The sequence below is a fragment of the Rhinolophus hipposideros genome (assembly GCF_964194185.1).
Source record: "Rhinolophus hipposideros genome assembly, chromosome: 12".
NCBI lineage: Eukaryota > Metazoa > Chordata > Mammalia > Chiroptera > Rhinolophidae > Rhinolophus > Rhinolophus hipposideros.
In genome coordinates, this window is record NC_138058.1 from 9,635,462 (window position 1) to 9,657,256 (window position 21,795).

General features: G+C 45.5%; 1 protein-coding gene across 1 annotated transcript in view; it reads left to right on the forward strand.

The window, feature by feature from the left end:
* CREG2 (cellular repressor of E1A stimulated genes 2) overlaps window positions 1-21,795 on the forward strand; it is a 29,286-nt gene extending 7,491 nt beyond the window's left edge. Inside the window, exons 3-4 of the mRNA XM_081068824.1 lie at window positions 19,404-19,517; window positions 20,669-21,795. Of these exons, the coding sequence (XP_080924950.1) occupies window positions 19,404-19,517; window positions 20,669-20,816 (262 nt within the window). The 3' untranslated portion in view covers window positions 20,817-21,795. The remainder of the gene's footprint in view (window positions 1-19,403; window positions 19,518-20,668) is intronic.

Here is a 21,795-nt window from a genome sequence, read left to right on the forward strand (position 1 = left end):
GAATGTTATAAAGTGGAACTCCCACAAATTTAGAGTGGTAGCGTGACGCTCAGTTGCGTGGGGACAGGATGAGAGCGCCATGTCATAATGACCTAGACAGTCTGGTCCCTCCCCCAGCCCAAGGACCAGACCGGTGTTCATAGTTTTAAAGAGCTCCTGGGCGATTCTGACACTGCGTTGGGGTAATGAGGACTTTGAGTGCATCTTACATGCATTTCCTGGATTTCTGGCAAATGCTTGCTGAGAACTGTGATCTGGCCACCAGGAAGGCTCATGTCATTTGTAAAATGAAGTCAAGATTACAGCCTGAGAACCACAGGGCAGTGGTTTTTCCACCTTGTGTGACGTTACTACCCATCCAGACCACAACCAACAAACGTGTCTTGCCTAACTTTTGTTAGTTTATTTAAAGTCTGTTTCATTCCATTATTCTGTTTGCTTTTTAGTGCTGTGATTTCTTCATTTAATTTATTAGATGAATTAGGGATGGGAATCTATTTCCTAGCTCAGGTTAAGGTGACAAATTAGGAATAAGCTTTCAGTTTATAAGATTCTCCGATTATCAGCCAACCCCTCCTCCCTCATTTTCCTCTGACATGTGAGATGATCCTGCGACTACGTGAATTTATGCTCAGACCACCAGTTGTATGGACATTCAATAAATATTGATTGACAAAGAAAGCCCACCCGAGAAATTTCTCTTCTATTGAAACATCTTTCCTTACAGAGCTTACAGGCTCAAACGCCACGGGTTTTAGGGTTTGTATCTTCCTGGCGAGCCCTCGGGAGCTCTTCTACTGAGTGACATTCTGCTTGATGGTATTTGGGTCAGCTTTCATTTTGAAGATCTGGACATTAATGTAATCAAAAGAGGTTTTCCCTGAAATGAAAAAGTTTCAATTGATAGTTTGGGCAAATGCTGGGTTTCTAGGTAGATCTAGTTGATTATCAAGAAAGGAGGATCTGAAAATATTTTTACCCTTCTTCCCCAAAATATTTTAATGAAAGATTGTCATGGATGGTGCCCTGGCTCACACAGCCCCCATTGCTCTCCCAGGTTGAAGGCGTCTCTGCCCAAGGTTGAGCAGCAGCTCTCATCAGAGCTACTGACCAGGCCTCGGTGTAGTCTGGCATCAGAGGACAGACAGATTCTAGTATGTGAACGAATCTAGTTTCTGATGGAGCAGTGCCAGACCATATACAGACTGTAGCCCAGTGGGTGTAGGAAAGCCATGGAGGCCGTTCCAAATGATGACCTCTCGAAATGACTTCTTGGAGGGGTTCATATTGCGGAGGCAATTCAACACTGAGGAATGACACATCGAAGAAGTGGTGTCACGTAGAAAGTTTGGGACAATATGCTTGGACATTGATTCCTGCCCTGTCCTATAGCAGCCCCTGCATTTTACAGGCAGTGACAGGAAAAGAAACTGCTTTGGTGAAACAGGATCACAAAGGGGATGGTGTTGGTGGGAGGGTTGGTTTGCCTTTATGCCATGAGTACAGGGTAAGCACTTACTGAGCACAAATAACTAAATTAGTATGGCCTGAGTTTAATCATTGCTTCTGTGCAGAAAACAAAGAGAGTCCAGAAATGTAAATGCCTCGTAGCCACTCGTCTCTCCACCTCCATCTTTTTAACTGTTCTGGTAGGCAGAAAAGACATTGCTGAATGATAGATGAAAACCTCAGCCCACAGAATAAGTATGTGCTTGCAGGCGCTTGCTGATAGCCAAGATGTATCTCTGTCTGCAGCCTGTGCACCTGAGACGTGGTGTGTCTTTCACAGTACAGGTCCCAGCCCTAATCAGAGAGAGAAGCTGAATTCCATTTCTCTTCACTGAAGTTTGTTCATTCCCCTTGAAGGCAACATATAATTCCTCTAAATAAATTGCTCTCTGTCCAGATTCGTGTTACCTCTTCTCTTTTGCCCACATATCCCTGTAATCCTGAAGCTAACAGTCACCTGAGGAGCTTTTGAGAGAGCTGTCTTGGAAGAGGAGCAAACTCCACAGAGAGAAAGCTCAGCACACAGGTGTTCAAGCATCTCTTCCATCTCCCACTCGTCTCTGACCAGCTCTCATAGCAATGTGCAGCCACTTCTCTCTCCCTAAATTTGCTCTAGTTCCATAAAGCTTTGTCCCCAAAGCTCCCAGGGGGTCCATTTGATGATCCACTAATTATTCCAGTTCCTCTTTCCTCACACAACCACTTTCCTGCACCTTCTGATTCCCTCTCCCCATCCAGTTCACAAACATTTTCCTCGCCTGTTAGACATGATGCCATCTTGAGCTGAAATGACATGCATTAGTGACAAGGATGCAACTCACATAAATGTACTCCCTCGGGCCGGCCCGGTGGCTCAGGCACTTGGAGCTCCATGCTCCTGACGCCAGAGGCTGCCGGTTCGAGTCCCACATGGGCCAGTGGGCTCTCAACCACAAGGTTGCCAGTTCGGCTCCTCGAGTCCCGCAAGGGATGGTGGGCTCCGCCCTCTGCAACTAAGATTGAACACAACACCTTGAGCTGAGCTGCCACTGAGCTCCCGGATGGCTCAGTCGGTTGGAGTGCGTCCTCTCAACCACCAGGTTGCCGGTTCGACTCCCACAAGGGATGGTGGGCAGTGCCCCCTGCAACTAGCAACGGCAACTGGACCTGGAGCTGAGCTGCACCCTCCACAACTAAGACTGAAAGGACAACAATTGACTTGGAAAAAGACCTGGAAATACACACTGTTCCCCAATAAAGTCCTGTTCCCCTTCCCCAATAAAATCTTTTTTTAAAAAAATAGAAAATAAATAAAGTATACCCTCCAGAAAGCTTTTAGGGTTATAAGACCCTTAGCCCCTGGCGATCACTAGTCTGTCTTCTGTCTTTATGGATTTGCCTACTGTGGACATTTCGTATAAATGAAATCATACAATATATAGTTTTGTGACTGATTTCTTTCACTTAGCACAATGTTTTCAGGATTCATTATGTTGTGGTACATAGCAATACTTCATTCCTTTTTATGGCAAATACTGTTCCATTTTATGAACATATCACATTTTATTTATCCATTTTTAGTCATCCATTCATCAGTTGATGGACATTTACTTTCATGTTTTGGCTATTAGGAATAAGGCTGCTATGAATATTCACGTACAAGTGTTTGTATGGACATATGATGTCTGACAATTAAATTCGCAAACTTGTTGCAATGATGTTGCTAAACTTTTTTGATATCAGAGGGATTATTCATTATGAATTTGTACCAACTAGACAAACAGTTGACCAAGTTGACTATTTGGAAGTGCTGAAAATGCTGCATGAAAAAGTTAGACGAAAACAACCTGAACTTTTCACCAACAATTCATGGCTCTTGCAGCACGACAATGCACCAGCTCACACGGCACTGTCTGGGAGGGAGTTTTGAGCCAGTAAACAAATAACTGTATTGAAACACCCTCCCTACTCACCTAGTCTAGCCCCCAGTGACTTCTTTCTTTACCTGAAGATAAAGGAAATATTGAAAGGAAGACATTTTGATGACATTCAGGACATCAAGGGTAATATGATGACAGCTCTGATGGCCATTCCAGAGAAAGAGTTCCAAAATTGCTTTGAAGGGTGGTCTAGGCACTGGCGTCAGTGCATAGCTTCCCAAGGGGAGTACTTCGAAGGTGACCGTAGTGATATTCAGCAATGAGATATGTAGCACTTTTTCTAGCTAGAGTTCGCAAACTTAATTGTCTGACCCTGTATGTTTTCCATTGTCTTTGTATAGAGCTAGGAGTGGAATTGCTGGATCATATGGTAACTCTGTGTTTCCCTTTTGAGGAGCTGCCTGTTTTCTTCAGTGGCGGCACCATTTTATATTCCCATCAATAATGTACAAGGGTTCCAGTTGCTCCTCATCCTCTCCAACACTTGTTATTACCTGCCATTTTTATTATAACCATCCTAATGGATGAGAAGTATTTTACTGTGGTTTTATATGTATTTTCCTAATAAGGAGACATGTTGAGCATCTTTTCATGCGCTTATTGGGCATCCGTGTATCTTCTTTGGAGAACTGTTTGTTCAATGCCTTTACCCATTTTTAATTGGGTTATTTCTCTTTTTATTATTGAGTTGCCAGAGTTCTTTATATATTCTGGGTCTGATCCTTATCAGACATATAATTTGCAAATATTTTCCTGATGCATTTCTATCTATTTATCTCTTCCTTTGTCATTGGAAGAAACCAAAAAACTAAGGATTGAATATTAACGTCCTAGTTGTGTATATTCTTGGTCAATGCCCTTTTGCTTCCATTCAGCGGGGCCTCCTCGATCAGAAAAACACATAATTGATGTGACTTTCTTGAGATAATACAGAAGTGCACCCAAATTATCTAGTGTGTAGAAATGGTAAGAAAATGTCTGACCAAGAAAAAGGATTTTAATTAATTGGATTACAAAGGAACTTGAAAGGGAAAGGGGTAATTCTAATAATGTAAAGACAAGGTGGAGAGATACTGATAATTAAACATTAATTAAATTAAATTCAATTAAACATTAAGTAAATTCAGCGTATGGTATGTAAAAGAACATGTTCAATAAGACATTGATGAAAATAAGACATTTTTTCAAATGGTATTTATCGAACACTAACTGTCTCCTAGGCATGCTGAGTTAAGACTTAAAGACACAAGTGCTCCTTCCTGCTTATTTGTCACCCCGTCGTTTGAACTGAGACAGCAAGGTGTGACAAATGACCATGTGTATAAAAGGTCACTAACTGTTAAAGTGACTCCTCTCCGATAGGGGAGAGGAGTAGAATTCCTGTAGCTGTGATCCCTACTGTCTTGGCATCTTCTCTTCCCATCTCTCCATCCATACATCTCTCCATCATTTCCATCTCATCTAACTCAACCTGACCTGTCCTAACCTCCTGAAAAAATAAGACACTAACCTCCTGCAAGTTCCTTTCTTTACGTCTCTCTTCCCATCTTAAGCCTATGTTCAGTTTTCTAGTCCTAGCAATTTGTTCCCTAGGATGCATTTCATTTTCTGTCTGACTCTCTTTCTTTCTTCTCACACACGAGGAGTGACTAGGGCTCAGCCTCCTGGGAATGCCCTGTCCTCAGCCCCTCCCTCTGAGGAGCCAGCCAGAATGGGGATGTTTGCATGCTCCCCCTGTGCCGGTCCTGGTTCACTCACCACTTCTTTTCTGCCTTTTTCTCCTGCGCTCTCCACAGAGCGGGCATAGCTGAGGCTAACCAGGCTGCAGGCAGTATGATTCACAAAGCAGCAAAGCTTTCCCTGTGAAACAGGACGAGACTCCAGTGGGCTTAGAAGTAGTTACAGCCTGGAAGGGCCCTAGCCACCCACTCCCGCCTTCTGTTTTACAGGTTAGGAAACTGGACCGAGAACTGGAAGTCAGAAAAACGGATAGTCCAGTGTTTTGTCTCCATAACCGTCCACTCTCTCCACTGCACAGTCTCTGGGAACAGGTGTGATCCTGGCACGGCCTCCACTCCCTCCACCTCCTGCTCTCCCGGTAGCTACCTTCTTTCCTTTCCAATGAAGGACGCGCTCAGGTTCCAGACAGCTTCCCCTTTTTTTAGTTCATTGTTTGCTGCACATCTCTGAGCAAGAAATCAGTAGGATTTTGGAAAGGACAACTGAACATGCAATGCAGGATAGTATCATTAGATAATGTTATGTTACCTGTTAAACTAGAGAGATCACACTAGAATCCCTAGTGATGCAGGATAAGGAAGAAAGCAGAGCACATCTGGTCTATGCAGCAGCTCCACAGGGAGTTGCTGTCCTGTTTTTCATATGTGTCATCCACGGTGAGGAGGGGGAGCCATGGTGACTCTAAGAAGCCAGAGCTGAGTAGCAAGGACCAAGGACAGGGTCCCGGCCATGCCAGAGGAATAGCAGACGGAGCTCAGTGGAACTTGGAAGTGGCCTCAGAGTAGCACCCAATTATAGGCCAGCCCTGCAGCGAGACCCTCAGACAGGTGAGCAGCTGCCAGGGCACCCAGCCCTCATTCCAGAAGATCACCAGATCCTGGAGATGACCTACAGCCCCCAGCCCCAACCTGGCTGCTAGCTCTGGACCTGGGCACGTGACTGAGGTTGGTTCTGGGACCCTCTGGCGGGCTATAATGTAACTAAGCCGTGCTTGAGGAGCAGACTGAGACCAGGAGAGCCGCCAAGTCGGCTTGTAAAATGCAGATTCCTGGGCTCCAACAGTCACTGAAGATGGGGGCTTGCAATGTACACTTTGAAGGAACAACCCAGGAATTCCTACAGCACACTTACATGTGAGAACTAGTATGTACGTTAGGGAGAAAGAACTGCTGATTTGATTTCGTTGGTTTGAAGCCTAAGACACCAGTTAATATCTGCCTGCCCTTGAACAGCTTGCTTAATTTGCTTGGGCCACTATTTCCTTACTCCATTTCCTTACTCCTAAAATGGGAGTACCATGCTCAAAGTGTGTGGTGGGAATGAAATGCTTCAGTGTGTGAAGTTTCCAGCACGTGGCCAGGACGAACAAATGGTAGCTGTTGTCACTAAGAGTTGTTTCCTCTATGCAGAATTGGGGGTGGCAGAGACAGGAAGAGGAGGTGAAAAATGATAGTGCCCTTTCACATTTTATACTTCATCAGCATAATAAGAATAATTTATTCAGCACTTTTCTGTGCCAAGTGGTGTTCTAAGTGTCTGATATATATAACCAATGTGGTCCTTATAAAAGTCTCATGAGATAGGTACTATTGGTAGCCCCTTTTTACAGATGAGGAAACTGAGGCACGGAGGGTGTGAAGAACTTGTGCGAGGACTTTCAACCCAAATTCTAATGGGGCTGGGATTCAGTCCCATCCTGGCCCCTCGGCCCTGGCTGTTAACCCCTGCACCCCTGCCTCCCCATGTCAGCTGCATACTGGAGGCCATGAACTTCTCCAGTGCCCTTTCATACAGAACTAATTCAGAAGCTACAGAACCTACAAAAATGTAGATGTATTTTTTAAGCTGTTCGGATGCAGTTTCCCTCATATGAGTTTCACATGACGGCATGGGGCAAGATCTGAACTTGTCTTAAACGCCTTCATACAGGTACGTGTAGGCAGCCTATTGCACAAAGCATTCACTTCAACACCCCCTGGGTCACGAACCATGCCATGTACTTCCCGGGATGACAATCTCCACCGGGGAGAAGAGGGAAAGGATATAGGACACATGTGGGGAAACTTCTGCAAGCCGGATGTGTTCAATCCTCTGGGGGACATTGGCCTGCAGATGGTTGACAGGGCTCTACCAGTCCCAGAAACTCTCATGGACGAGCTGATGGTCTCCTCACTCTACACGCTTTCCCTGTTCTACCCCACTCACTTTCATATACCACCCTTATGTGCCAGAGACCCCCAAACAACATTCCCCACGGAGACCTCCCATCGGAGCCCCAGACCTCAAGTCCAGCTGCATCCTCCTCTCCCAGAGGGCTCCCTATGCACTCGGCTATTTGGAACAGACCCTCGGGTGTCACTTTTGGCTCCTTCTCCCTCTTACAGCTCACGGCTACTCAGCAAAGTTCGACTGGTCAACTTCCCAAACCTCTCTCCAGCTTGCTTCTCTCCACTACACCTGGGCCAGGTGTAGTGTCTCTGTCACTCACTCACTATTGCTCACCTGTGTGCTCTTTAAGTACTCCTGACTCTTTAAAGACTCTCTGGATCCCTGCTTGCCCCTTTCCAACTCACTCTTCCTTCTAAAGTCGGAGGGATCTTTTCAAAATGCACATCTCATCATTCCACTCCTTTGCTGAAAATTCTTCAGGGCTTTCCCATTGTTCTTACGATGTCATTTTAAAAATCTTAACATGGCCTGCGAGGCCTGCATGGCCACCGCAAGGCAGTTCTCATCTCTCTGACATAACATTCCCCCTGCCTTCATCCTGATCCCAGTTGTCTTTGGCTCTTTTCTGCCTGGAGACCTCTGCCCACGCTCTTCCATATGTCTAGAGTGAACTCCCTGTCCCTCTCTAACTAACTGATTCCCACTCATTTTCCATGTTTCAGTGTTGATGTTATAATATGGAAACCTGCCTATGCTTGGAAGGTCAGGAAACAGGCAGGTTTCCATGTTATAATATCCAGTGAATAAACCATTAATTGTATAGCACGCTGTCTGATGTCTGCCCCTCCTCCTGGAGCGCAAGCCCCATGAGGGCAAGGACTGTGTCCTCATGTCTCTCTACCAACCCCAGCAGCTAGCACAAAGCCTCCTACATAATGAAGCTAAACATTGAGTTGTTAAATATATGGAATTTTTGAGTCCACCCTCGAGGGATAGTATGTAAGTTTCTATTACTGTGGTGACAATATGCCACAAACTTTGTGCCACAGAACAGCACAAATGTATTCTTTTACAGTTCTGGAGGACAGAAATCTGAAAAGTCTGATGGGGCTGCAGTCAAGGTGTTGGCAAGGCTGGCTCCTTCCAAGATTCTGAGAGGAGAATCCATTTTCTTGTCTTTTTCAGCTCCAAGAGGCCACCTACATTCCTTGGCGAGTGGCCCATTCCTTGCTTCACTCTAACCTGTTGCTTCCATTGTCCTACAGCCTATTAGTCTGATCTTCTGTGTCCCTCTGTAAGGACCCTTGTGATTACATTGGGCCCATTGGACAATCCAGGATAATCTTCCCATGTCAAGATCCTTAATTTAATCACATCTGCAAAGTCCCTTTTGCCATATAAGGTAACATTCATGTATTCTGGGGATTAGGTTATGGATATCTTCTTTTGGGGTGAGGGATTGCCATTCAACTAACCACAGATGGATGTACCAGTTTAAATGCATTTGCAAGTGTGGATAGAAACACGGTAATTTATTCTAATGTATGCTAAGGCTGTCTTTGGCATTTTGGGAGTCGTGATTGCTTGCTTTTAAAATATAATATTAAATGGCTCCAACATATTTGACATTCAATTGATGAATGTAAATTTTAACATATTCTCAGCATATGAAAATGATAGAGAAATGTGTAAAATGCAAAGAAAAGGGTTGCAAATTGAACTGTCACACTAAATCGTGACTTGCTTGTCAGAGTGAACCGTTTCTGGCATCCCAGCTTCTCTCCTGCCTGGAAATGGACCTGGTTCCCCCTTTTGCGTGTCCTGTTCTTTTGTGTGTGGCCAGCTCAGGTCTATTGAATAGCAAGATTTGATACTGGGTAAGGGAAAATTCTAGCCCAAAATGAGTAAAGAAATGCAATGGAACACTCTTTCCTCTAAATACATATGTCAACGCCTTCTGGACAAAACAAATTTCACTTTAAGAACCTCAGAGAGGGGTGACTGGATGGCTCAGTTGGTTAGAGGTCAAGCTCTGTGCAACAGGGTTGCCTGTTCAATTCCCACATGGACCAGTGAGCTTCACCCTCCACAACTAGAGTGAAGACCATGAGCTGCTGCTGAGCTCCTGGGCGGCCAGATGGCTCTGTTGGTTAGAGCACCTGCTCTCAACAACAAGGTTGACAGTTCAATTCCCACATGGGATGGTGGGCTGTGCCCCGCCCCACCCCACCCCCGCAACTAGATTGAAAATGGCAACTAGAATTGGAGCTGAGCTGCACCCTCCACAACTAAGATTAAAAGGACAACAACTTGACTTGGAGCTGATGGGTCCTGGGAAAAACACACTGTTCCCTAATAAAGTCCTAGAAATACACACTGATCCCCAATAAAGTCCTATTCCCCTTCCCCAATAAAATCTTAAAAAAAAAAAAAGACTCTCAGAGAATCCATGGATAAGTACCTTGGTACCTTGACCCAAGGTTTGGGAAAGGCATCAACAACTTGAAAATGGACAAATTCGTCCAGAATCACAAAAATCAGAGGCTGGGCGGGTCTGTAAACAAAGACAAATACTTTCATAGTTATTCTGGAACAGACTGTTTTAAAAACTAGTTTGTGTGACCTTAAAATAAGAAGTGACCACCACCAGGCAATACTGGCTGGGGAGGATGTCCTGTCAAAAATGCCATCCCTTTCTCAGATAGGTTTACTCAGCTGATAAGTCAGAAAACTACTGTCTACCCAATGTATGTAGATTGCTCTGCTACACTGGACAGAAAACGTGGGTGAGGTTCCCATCCACAATGCAGAATGATGGGAATTAGGGTACAGTAAGGCTGGCTAGACTTATATTTGTTTCTCTTACACCTCGTGTGACAAAGAATGTGACACAGGCTGGATGAACAGCTGACTGAATGCCCAACAGAGATTGCTTAATAGGGTGCGGTTTAATCTGAATGCTAAGCAGAATGCTTCTGGTTCCCTGACCCTTCACAATCCCCTGGAAAGTGGTGGGAACCTGGGAGCCAGCGGGAGGGTTCTGGGCTGAACCGATTGGGAGTTTAATGCAGTGAATCCTGCTTGGGAGACAGAAACATTGTCAGGAGAGGCCAAAGCCATAACCAGGAAAATGATGCCAGGGAGGAAAAAATGGGGGGGAAATTCACTGGAACAGTAAGAGGCGTTATACTGGTATAACTTAACATTAAATTAAGACTAAAATAAAATGTAAAATGAAATAACATAACATAAAATACATGCTTCCCTTAATCTGCAAAGTCCCTTTGCCCTACAGAGTAACAGTCACACATTCTGGGGGGGGCATCATTCATCCAACCAGGAATATAGCAGTTTAAAAGCATTTGCAAGTATAGATAGAAACATGGTAATTTATTCTAATGTATGCTAATGCTGTCTTTGGCATTTTGGGAGAGTCATGATATTACTTACTTATAATATAGATGCTTGCTTTTAAAATGCGATATTTATAAAGATGGAGTATGGGACGGTGGACAGCGCCGACGTCCTCCATGCTACATACGTTCTCCCAGAGCATGAAGGTCAGTTCTGGGTACCACAGTCTAACAGGGAAATCGACAAACTGAAAGCAGCCGGACAGGTGAGGAAAACACAGCCTTAGGAAAAGCATAAGTGATTTCTGTGGGTGTCCCAGAGTCTAGCCCAGAGAAGGGGAATTCTGTTTGTTTTTGGTTACCTGGGGGGGGCAGAAGTAAAACTGGTGGGTGGGAGTTACAGAGACCCCACGCTGTTCCTCCCTGCTGCTACCCTCTTACTCTCACCCTCAGCAGTGTGTGGATGACCCATCCTACTCCGTAGCAAATGTGCCACATCCGAGTCCCCATTCTGAACATCCTACCATATCCTCCTCTTGCCCAAGTAACCCCTCTGCAACATGCTTGGACCACATGGAGGCAGTGACTCCCTTGCGTCCATCACCATGTCCCCCACCACTCATCAGTGGCTCCTGGGCCCCTTTCTCTTTGCCCAGGTGAGACTCCATGGTCTGTCTTTATGGTCCTCTGAGACCACCTGCACCTCCTCTGCCCCTCTCCCTCTGGAGCTCCCGACTGGCTCTTTAATATCTAATCCCCTTAAACCCTGTCCCCTCCTCTGTTCCTGCACCCAGAGGGTTCAGCGTTACAGGGGCAGCCCATGTGGCCAGGCTGACACCTCCACTTTAAACTTATGGCAGAATCCTACCATGAATTGTCAACAGTGCTAGAAAAATCCTTCCTTTCCCCAGTAAGTTCCCTCTCCCAGCCTCAGTTTCATGCCTACTTCCCTTTTTTCCACACCAAAGCTACTCACCCCCTTCTAGTGTCTGTTGCCTGTGACACCCACATTTCTGCAACAAAGTACAAAACCATAAGAGGGAACTCTCTCCTCTTCCTCCACTAACCCTGTAAAAGTACCTACGTCTGCCCCACGAGGTCTGAAATGGGAGGTGGGGGACCCCTCCCCTGAGGAATATGTGGCAATATCAGGAGATGCCTTTGCTTGTTACGACTTGGGGGCGGGAGTGCTGCTGCAGAGCCTAGGGACACTGCTAAATATTCTACAATGTACAGAAGAGCCCCCACCACAATTATCCAGCCTCAGGTATCAGTAGTGCCAGGCTAAGAAACTGATCTGAACAACTGCCCTCCATTTACTACCTGACTGTATACATCAGAGACCAAGCTCAGCGGTATGTCTCGGGGTTCTGCTACATGTTGGGGGGACACTTCACTGAGCAAGATAGTCCCATGCATTATAGGACATTTAGAAGTCCCGCCCCTGTCCACTAAGTGCAGGTTGAGTCCCCAATCCAGTCACTGTGACAAGACAGATGTCCCACAAGTTTCCAGAAGCCTCTCCTGGTTGAGAAGCACTACGTATGGCTGGTAATTGTCCCAGTCACAGGATTGGGTGGCCTGGTGTATTGAAATTGTATCCCTGTCTGTCAAGGATGACATAAAACCATTTTTTCCCCTGTATTTTAAAGAATCAGAGTAAAGTTGAACAAATCTTTTAATGTCATTTGCTCAGTATGCTTATGTGTGTTGATTTAACTTCCTCGGTTTTAAAAGAACATAATGTAGTCTTTCTTCTAACATTTTCTTTACCATGGACACAAATACATAAAAATAATACTGACCTGTAAATATACTCACCAACAAGACAGGAGGTGTTTGGGAAGGTTGCATGTATATTGATTAGAAAAATGCATCCCTTGCGAAGTTCTTCGAAAATTGTAGCTCATAAAAATGTGAGTATAAGAGAAATGGTAGCAAAGGGGGATTGTGTCTCTCAAAGGAGATTAGACATTTGGAAGGAAACCTTGTCATTTGATTGGAAATAATTTGAGAACACAATCAGTGTCTTCTTGTTTCCTTTGTGACGTCCTCTAAGCCACTTTTTCCCCACTGGTGTTCTATTTGGCAGCATTCAGGAACCCCAGTATAATGGGGTGCATGCCTTGGAACAGTACTCCCTCATGGACCCATGCCAGTGGGCAAGAAGCCCACTCTCCCAAAACAGACCCTTTTAATATTTGGTCCCTGACTCCTCTGGCTCAAGCTATCACATACCATATTAGGCTCTGCTTTAGGAAAAAATAGAGTAAGAAAAGGTTAAAAAGAAGGGCCAGGCTGCGTGCGCAAGCATCAGTGCCAGCAGGGGAAACAGAGCAGGGACTCAATGTAATGAAATGAACGTAGCCAGGGACTAGGAGGGGGGAGAGTGGTTCCGTACAGGTCCTGCCACTCACTACCAGGATCAAGTGGGTGAGTTATCCTCTGGGCGCTCCAGGTGGCCACCTGCGCACAATGGGCTTTTCCAGTCATGCTCTTGAGTCACACGGTGCCCACCCTGGATAGGCACAGGCTGAAAAGGGCAAGAGAAAAGGGCAAGTGAAAGGGGAGAAATCCCTGAAAGAATGTTTTCTGACCTGAAAGGAGATGGAAACTACAGGTCAAGGCCCTCAGTCCCCAGGGTCACCCTTTACAGCAATACTCAAGTAAAACAAGCTCTCACCGACCATGGCAGGAGACAGAGTCTACCGGGACGTTTCCAGGGGTTCCCAGAGAAGTGCTCATGATTCAGGTGGTGACTGTCACCCCCTAGCACTCATCCCCTTCCCCTCAATCACCTCTGGATGTCTTATCACTATGTCTGTGGTTCCTGTCCCCTGCCACGCAGGGACACTGGATATAACCAGGCCCCGGGAGGAGAGTGGGGAAGGGGGTGCCGCTCGGCTTGTCAAATAAAACACAGGGTGCCCAGTGACATTTGAATTTCAGATAAACAAACACTCTTTTCACATAAGTATGTCCCAAATATCATCTGGGACATATTATACTGAAAAACAGTTGTTGTTTATCTAAAATTCAAATGTCACTGGGCACCCTGTGTTTTTATCGGCTAAATCTGGCTATTCTAGGAACAGTCTAGGACAGAAAGCCCCTTGTCACCCCTGCTCCCGTCACTGGCCACCTCACCTCAGGGATGGAGGGTGCCTCGCTCACCTCCCGCCTCCTGCCATGCCACTGGGCAGCCCCTCCAGACTCCATGTGCCTTCCTTTCCTTCTCGGAGTCTCGGTAACCTCCCAAGTACAGCTAACCCAACCCTTCTGCGTCTGCTGCCTGCAGGAACCCCGCATACACTGCCATCCGGGAGGACACCATTTGCAGGACTGCACACACATAACTCTGTTTCTCTCCTCCCCAACCCTGGCCTGGGGTGCACCTGGGGCGGGGGGAGTAACGCGGGTCTGGTCTTGCCAGGAAAATCAAGCTCACAAAGCGCTTTCTGAGCTGAATTTACTACCTTGAACCCAGTCACACATAGATGCCCAAACTCAAAAACAGCTGCAGTCAGTTACCGTTTTTTTTAATAGCTCTTCTTTTTCTCTCTCTCTCCATCAGGAGCCAAGGAATGGAGTTAACTAGAGACAGAGGTTGGGAAACGGCAGATGGTGTAGCACCCTGGGGGGGCATGTGAAATGCTCACCGGGGAACTCGAGGAAGACTGACAGCCTTGGGGGAGGTTCAAGTACGTGGAGCAGGGGCTTTCTTTTGTGCCCCTGCTGCTCACATCCCCAGGGGAGGAATGGACCCATAAAGGCCCTGGGCTAATCCAGAAAGAAAGAGGCCACCAGTGGATTCCAAACTTCGCACCAGTAAGGTCTCTTTCGTTATTTTACTCTACAATCCATGAAATATGGAACATTTTTGTCTAAGAAACAGATAACATTCTAAAATCATTTACCCCCCAGTTTTATTACTCAAAGATACATATATGCAAATCAGTTTCCGATCCGCACGATATAAATAGTTTTGCCTCACCAATTCAGTTCCAACCCCAAGCAAAGAAACCTAATGTTTTCACATGATGCTGAGAGCTGTGAAGGGGCTGAGATTCTATTTGCAAACAAGTTAGCCTTGTTAGTCGGAAGTTAGCTTGCACAGTGCATGGATGCCGGCAGAACACGCGAGACTCCTGAGTCAGAGATAAAGGACTCTGTTTCTCACGGTAATAGCAGCAGCCAGAACAAGCAGCGTTTTATGGCAGGGAGGTCCCCGAAGCCCCAATTCCCAGCGGTTGATTCAAAGAGGTCCAGGTGACATCTGCACACACAGTGGGTTGCATTACAGGAGAGGAGACCTGAGCCTAGAGAACCAAAATCTTGTATAACGGGGAGTAAACCTGCCTGCCCTTTGCCCCAGATGGAGATAGTGTCCGCATCCCACAGGGCAGAGGACAAGGCTGCCCTCTGCTCCACGGGGAGACACTCTGTCTTCCAAGGCTCTTTGCTCTATAAACATTTTTGTAAACAGATGGTCCAAAGCAAAGGGACCTAGTCCTCTGGCCACAGGACATTCAGAAACATGAGAGACCCTTGGAGAACTGCTCCCAACAGGTGGTGCCTATAGTCTTATTTCACAGAAATGTATAAATTTGTAAATATTCTCAAAATACAAGCTGTCCTTGCTTTGCATACTGCACTACGTAAATGCCTGCATATAGGAACTGTGTCCTGAATTTACACAGTTCCATCATGACTTTCAGTCTGTACGGAGCATAGTTTGGGGATTACTGTTAATACCATCCAACATGAGGTGGGCATGCCTCAATCTTATGATCCATTCAGAGAATGGAGACAGAGTTCCAGAAACTTGACAATTTTCATTTAGGGCAGAACCTCTCCATTGCAAGAAACAGAAAAATAAGGTCAGATGTGCTTGGAGAATTAAAGAAACTGACTAGTTCACATATTTGAAAGTCCAGGTGTAAGCTTTTCTTAGGGGCTCTGCAATGTCAGCCGAACTGAGATTTTCCCATCTCTCCTCACTGCCTTCTCCAGTGTCGGCTTCCTCTTAACGGCCAGCAACTTCCAGGTACACATGCCCCGTTTATGTCCAGCAAAAGCGAGCATCTCTCTAGGTAGACGCCAAAGGAGAGTAAGGGGGTTGCTACTCCAGACGTCCTCAGCTTCTTGAGCCTTAATGACCTGCCTTGCTCCTGTGTCAATCTCTGAATCCATCACTGTGGCCAAACAATGGAATATGCTGGAAAGTTTGGGTAAGCCCAGCCCTCAGGATCTGGGGATGGAGTGGGGTTGCCCGAAGCTCTGTAAGGGAGAAGTGGATGCCTAAATAATATTCAAAGTGTGTCACCAAGAGAAGAGGGAATGTCTTCTGCAGCCCCTGTCCACCGAAGTAGGCTCTCATAAGTTGAAAGCCATTGATCAGGGTCCCCAGTGTACACAGGGTCCCCAGAATCCTCCTTCCTGATCACTGTTGCATTTACTGACCGTTTCAGAAGCAGCCCCTGCCCGGGACCTCAGGTGTGTCGCACTCACATGACTAATGGTGGGATTAAAGTCCCACTTCCTTCAGATGGTATATTAGTTTCCTAGTGCTGCTCTAACACATGACCACAACTTAGTGACTTAAAACAACACAAATTGTGTTATAGTTCTGGAAGTCAGAAGTCCAACACAGGTCTCATTAGGCTAAAACCAAGGTGTAGGCAGGATGCATTCCTTTCTAGAGTGGAATCCATTTTCTTGCCTTTTCCAGCCTCAAGAGTCTGCCTGCATTCCTTGGCTCCCTTCCATATTCAAAGCCAGCTATGGCAAGTCAAGTCTTTCTCATATCACATCCCTCCAATACTCTCTTTTGCCTCCCTCTTCCTCCTTTGAGGACCCTTGTGATTGCATTAGGCCCAGCCATTCAATCCAGGATAATTTCCGTATCCAAAATCAACTGATTGTCAACCTCAATTCCCGTGCCATGTAAGGTAACGCAGTCACATGTTCCAGAGTTCTGGACGCAGACATCTTGGAGGTGGGGGGTAGGGTTGGGGGTGGTAATCCTACCTACCAAGTTTAGCTGGGTTGCCCACTGTGTAAATGGAAAGTTTTCTATTTACCTATTTAAATATAGAATCTCCTTTCTAGTCTATGTAACCACCACCAGTGGAGAAGCAAAAACACTCCCTATTTAAATGTGATGTATTTTTCTATAATGACTTATTTGTGAGTGCTAATCTCATTGCTTTCATCACAGAGCAGTTCTGTGAAGAAATGTGCTTTCGTAGTAAATGAATAAATTGGGTACAATGGATGGTCCGGTATATGTAAATTTAGTTCCTGTTTACTATTTTCATTTATTTTCTCCTACCTCAGGTTTTTTACAAAATTCAATGTTGATTCAATTTTTATAGTTACCATGTGGATTGCATCCCATCATTCTTTCATCTTAACCCACAAAGATATTTTTCAGTTCAACAACTACATTTTTACAGTGTCAAAAACACAGGAAATTGCAACATTTTCAAAGGGGACACAATGTTTTCACATGAAGCAATTTAACTAAAAATGTGGGCATTTCCACTATTTCTCTTGTTACAACTCAGCAGGATGTGTAATGAAGGAAAACTTCTAGGCAGGTTCCTTAAGTATAGCAAAACGTGTGCTTTGCCTAACAAATGTACTCTTCTCCAGATTGGAATGCAACTTAAGAGTTGAGAATGAGTTTGAATGAGTCATGCTTCAAGGCAGCCATTTTATGATACACAAGGCCAGAAAATTAAGTTCGAGAACTCATCCTAGAACAAGTGCTACATACCTCATTGCTGAATATCACTATGGTCACCTTCGAAGTACTCCCCTTGGGAAGCTATGCACCCATGCCAGCACCCTTCAATGCAATTTTGGAACTCTTTTTCTGGAATGGCCATCAGAGCTGTTGTCGTATTACCCTTGATGTCCTGAATGTCATCAAAATGTCTTCCTTTCAACATTCCTTTATCTTTAGGTAAAGAAAGAAGTCATTGGGGGCCAGATCAGGTGAGTAGGGAGGGTGTTCCAATACAGTTATTTGTTTACTGGCTAAAAACAGTGCCATGTGAGCCAGTGCATTGTCGTGAGGCAAGAGCCATGAATTGTTGGTGAAAAGTTCAGGTTGTTCCGTCTAACTTTTTCATGCAGCCTTTTCAGCACTTCCAAATAGTAAACTTGGTTAACGGTTTGTGTAGTTGGTACAGATTCATAATGAATAATCCCTCTGATATCAAAAAAGTTTAGCAACATCGTTACAACAGGTTGGCAAACTTAATTGTCAGAACTCGTATACTGTCTTTGAAAAGAGGAAATGTCAGAGCCCACTTGGTTGCATTAGGAGTCCCCAAGGCCACCCTCATTTTTATTTAATGAATATGCACTTTCCATTCTTCTCTGTAATATATGCGTGTTACATTTATTGAAAAATAATCCTTTGAATACAGTAGTTCCCCCGTATCTAAGGGGGATATGGTCCAAGATCCCCAGTGGATGCCTGAAACCATGGAAAATACTGAACCCTAGGTATACTACATGTTTTCCTATGCACATATACCTGTGATAAAGTTTAATTTATCAATTAGGCACAGTAAGAGATTAACAATAACTAATAATAAAATAGAATAAGTATAACAATATACTGTAATAAAGGTTGTGTGAATGTGGTCTCTCTCTCTCTCTCTCTCTCTCTCTCTGTCTCTCTTTCTCTCTCCCTCTCTCTCTCCTTGCCTCCCTCTCTCTGATAACCAGTCTGATAACCCAGATGGCTAGTGACTAGCGGGTGGGGAGCATCTATAGAACAGAGAGGCTGGACAAAGGGATGATTCACGTCCCTGGCGGGACAGAGCGGGACAGCATGAAATTTCATCACACAACTCAGACTGGTTCGCAATTTAAAACTCATGCATTGTTTATTTCTGGAATTTTCCATTTAATATTTTTGGATCAGGGCTGACTGTGGGTAACTGAAACCACAGAAAGCAAAACCGTGGATAAACGAGGGTTACTGTACTTAACACTGAAAACTGACACGGCAAGTCATGTCCTGTAGTCGGAGTGGTGTGCTGAAACCCATCTGTGTGCTTGCCTGGGGATGAGAGATCATGGGGCTGGAAGTCCCCTGAAGGCTGGGGTGTTTTTGTTTTGTTCTGTTTGTTTGTTTATGGATGAGATGAGGAAATCTCAGAGATCAACACATACGTAGCCTGTGGAGCCTCCCAGAGCAAGGACAGGATCCACCCCACCGTTAGCTGCATGGTGTGGTGCAAGTCACGTAAACCATCTAGGGCACAATTTCTTCATCTGTGAAAAGGGGACAATCACAGCACCTACCCTTGGCCACGGCCTCCACCCCTGTGCTCCCCCAGGAGGGCCTCTGTCCCAGCCCACAGTGGCCAACACCTGATCACTGCAGCTTCTCCAGGGGCATGGGAGAGGCTTTGTCCAGCCACCCTCCATCCCGGGACAGCGGGCAAGATGCCCTTTACCTATACTATACTCAGAGAGAAGTTCCTTGCTCCCTTCCGATTCTTTTGGGAACCAAAAAAATCCGCTCCAGATGGACTGCTGGTGGGTCCATTTAGGTCCAGGAACAATGGACGACTATGAAAAGTTAGAATCTCTGTTTTAATTTTGTTTTCAGTTTTTTAATAACATCCTCAGCATTTCCAGCTGGTGTCCAATATCATTTTCATATATGAAAAATGTTCTTCGAATACAGAAAAAACATCGTTGACCCAGAAGACCCCCGCTGTGCCCGATTAACACTCACCGGCCAGGTGATGGCAGTGTCTCCAGAAGAAGTGGAATTTGCCAAACAAGCCATGTTTTCAAGGTTTGTGCATGCTTTCAAGTTGGTGTGCCCAGAAATCTGTGGCAATCAAAAGCAGAGGTCAGGGCGGTGGCACCTGACGCCTCTGAGTTGATGGGAATCACTGTTGGTTGTCAAAGTGTTATGTTGAGACCATTTCTGTTCCATTCTTTAAGATTGAAAACAACAACAACAACGGTCTTAGTTGCCCTTTGGTGGCAGTACTGCCAATCTCACTCTGGCTGCCATAGGTGTTTCTCCCAGTTTGCGCTTGGACTTTGAAATTTGTTTATGACATTTTTAGATATAAATAAATTTTTTTTTCTTTTTTTTTAATTAAATTTATCGGGGTGACAATTGTTAGTAAATTTACATAGATTTCAGGTGTACGATTCTGTATTACATCATCTATAAATCCCATTGTGTGTTCACCACCCAGAGTCAGTTCTCCTTCCATCACCATATATTTGATCCCCCTTACCCAATAAAATTTTAATTTTTATGAAGTTTTTAAAAAATGAACCACGGCCCTTGCCAGTAAAGATAAGATTTGTGTTTAAGGGTATGCCTGGGGGAGAAGGCAAGTCAGTAAACAGCAGAATGGTGTCCCCTGCCCACGCTCGTTGGCTCTCAATTTGGCCCAACAGTTCCAAGCCTACTGCAGGAATGGAAACCTTCCCATGAACAGATTTGTTTCGTGGGCTCCCAATCCTTTCAACATTTCATACCGAATGCATAAAGCCTTTCTTTCTGCTTCCTGATACAATGACTGGTGTTCACTGAGCACTTCCTCTATGCAGGGATTTCTGTGTGCATAATTGTTTGCTCTTGTGCAGCCCGGTGGTCTGGGCACCGCCATCATCATCTCATGTGACAGGTGAGGAGACCCAGGCTTGAGAGGGCAAACTGCCCACGAGGCATCCATCACAGCTCATCTGCAGTCTAGGAGCCTGGCTCCAGACTTGAGCTGTTGGCCACCCTGTGGGAACCAGTTTCCTGCCATCCTGACTCCTTGGCTTCTGCCCCCGGCTGGTTTGAGCAGGTCTCAGCCCAAATGAGGCCTGGAGTTCAGAGGGCCCAGTGTGACCTGGCCAAAGACACTGGAGTCAGGACCTGTACTCTGAGAGGGTGAACCCTCTGGTAAGAACATCATGTCCTCTTCATTATTTCCACAGGCACCCGGTGATGAGGAAGTGGCCTCGTCAGTATGAGTGGTTCTTTATGAAGATGAGGATAGAACACATCTGGCTTCAGAAATGGTATGGAGGACTTGCAGGCATTTCGAGGGAGGAATATTTCAAAGCAGTTCCAAGAAAGGCCTGATCTAGCGAGAAGAGAGTCCTCGGTGTTTGCAGAAAATGAAAACCTTTTAAGTGATGCTGCCGAACAGCAACTGGCTGTTATCTCCTTGTGGAAGGTTCCGGCAGCCCTGTCATCCTCACAGCAGAGCGGGCGAGGGTGGCCAGGGGAATGTGGTTGTTTGCAAATCCCCAGTTCACACAGGTACTTCATGTGTATCGTCTTTATTCACGTTGTAGTCAGTCCGACTCACCTATTTGGAATCACTGTTGGTTGTCAAAGTGTTATGTTGAGACAGTTTCTGTTCCATTCCTTAAGACAAGAAAAAAAAAATGCCTGTAGGTACAATGTCATTGCTTTGTATTGTGAGAGTATTTTTGTTGCTTGCTGTGTCCAAAACAGTGTCTTGGTCCTAAGCTCACTGCAACCACAGAAGAACCACACACTCCTCCCGCAGCCACAGTCTCGTGTTTAGGGTGACGGTGCAGGACTGTTTGCTGCGGATTGCTCATCACGCTACTGGATTGCAAATTATGATGTCACATTTGCTAGACTGTATTGGTCACTGATGAAGCTTTTTCCCCTCCGATATGATGAACTGTGTGAGGACACACAGAGTTTCACGCACAGGCCTGTTCTATGTAAGCAGGACATGGAGATGCATTCGTGGGGAAGGGCAGCTTTGGCAGGCAGCTCCCATCATCCCCACAGCTACGGCTTCTGACAAATGGTTCCCTTTTCTTAGGCATGAGGAATGGAGTCCAAAATAAGAAGCACCTCATTCTGTGTTATATAGAGAAGAGAGGGAGACGGTGAACCAGGGAAGGAAGCAAAAGCAATATGTAAGAGAAGAAAGGAAGGAAGGAAGTAAAGGAAGTCAGGCTCCCTGCCCAGCTTTGGGCCAGGCCCTTGACAGGGTCATCTCATGTAAGCCTTACAACCAATTTCGCATAGTATCATTGCCACTTACAGACAAGAAAACTGAGGCTCAGAGAGGCTAAGT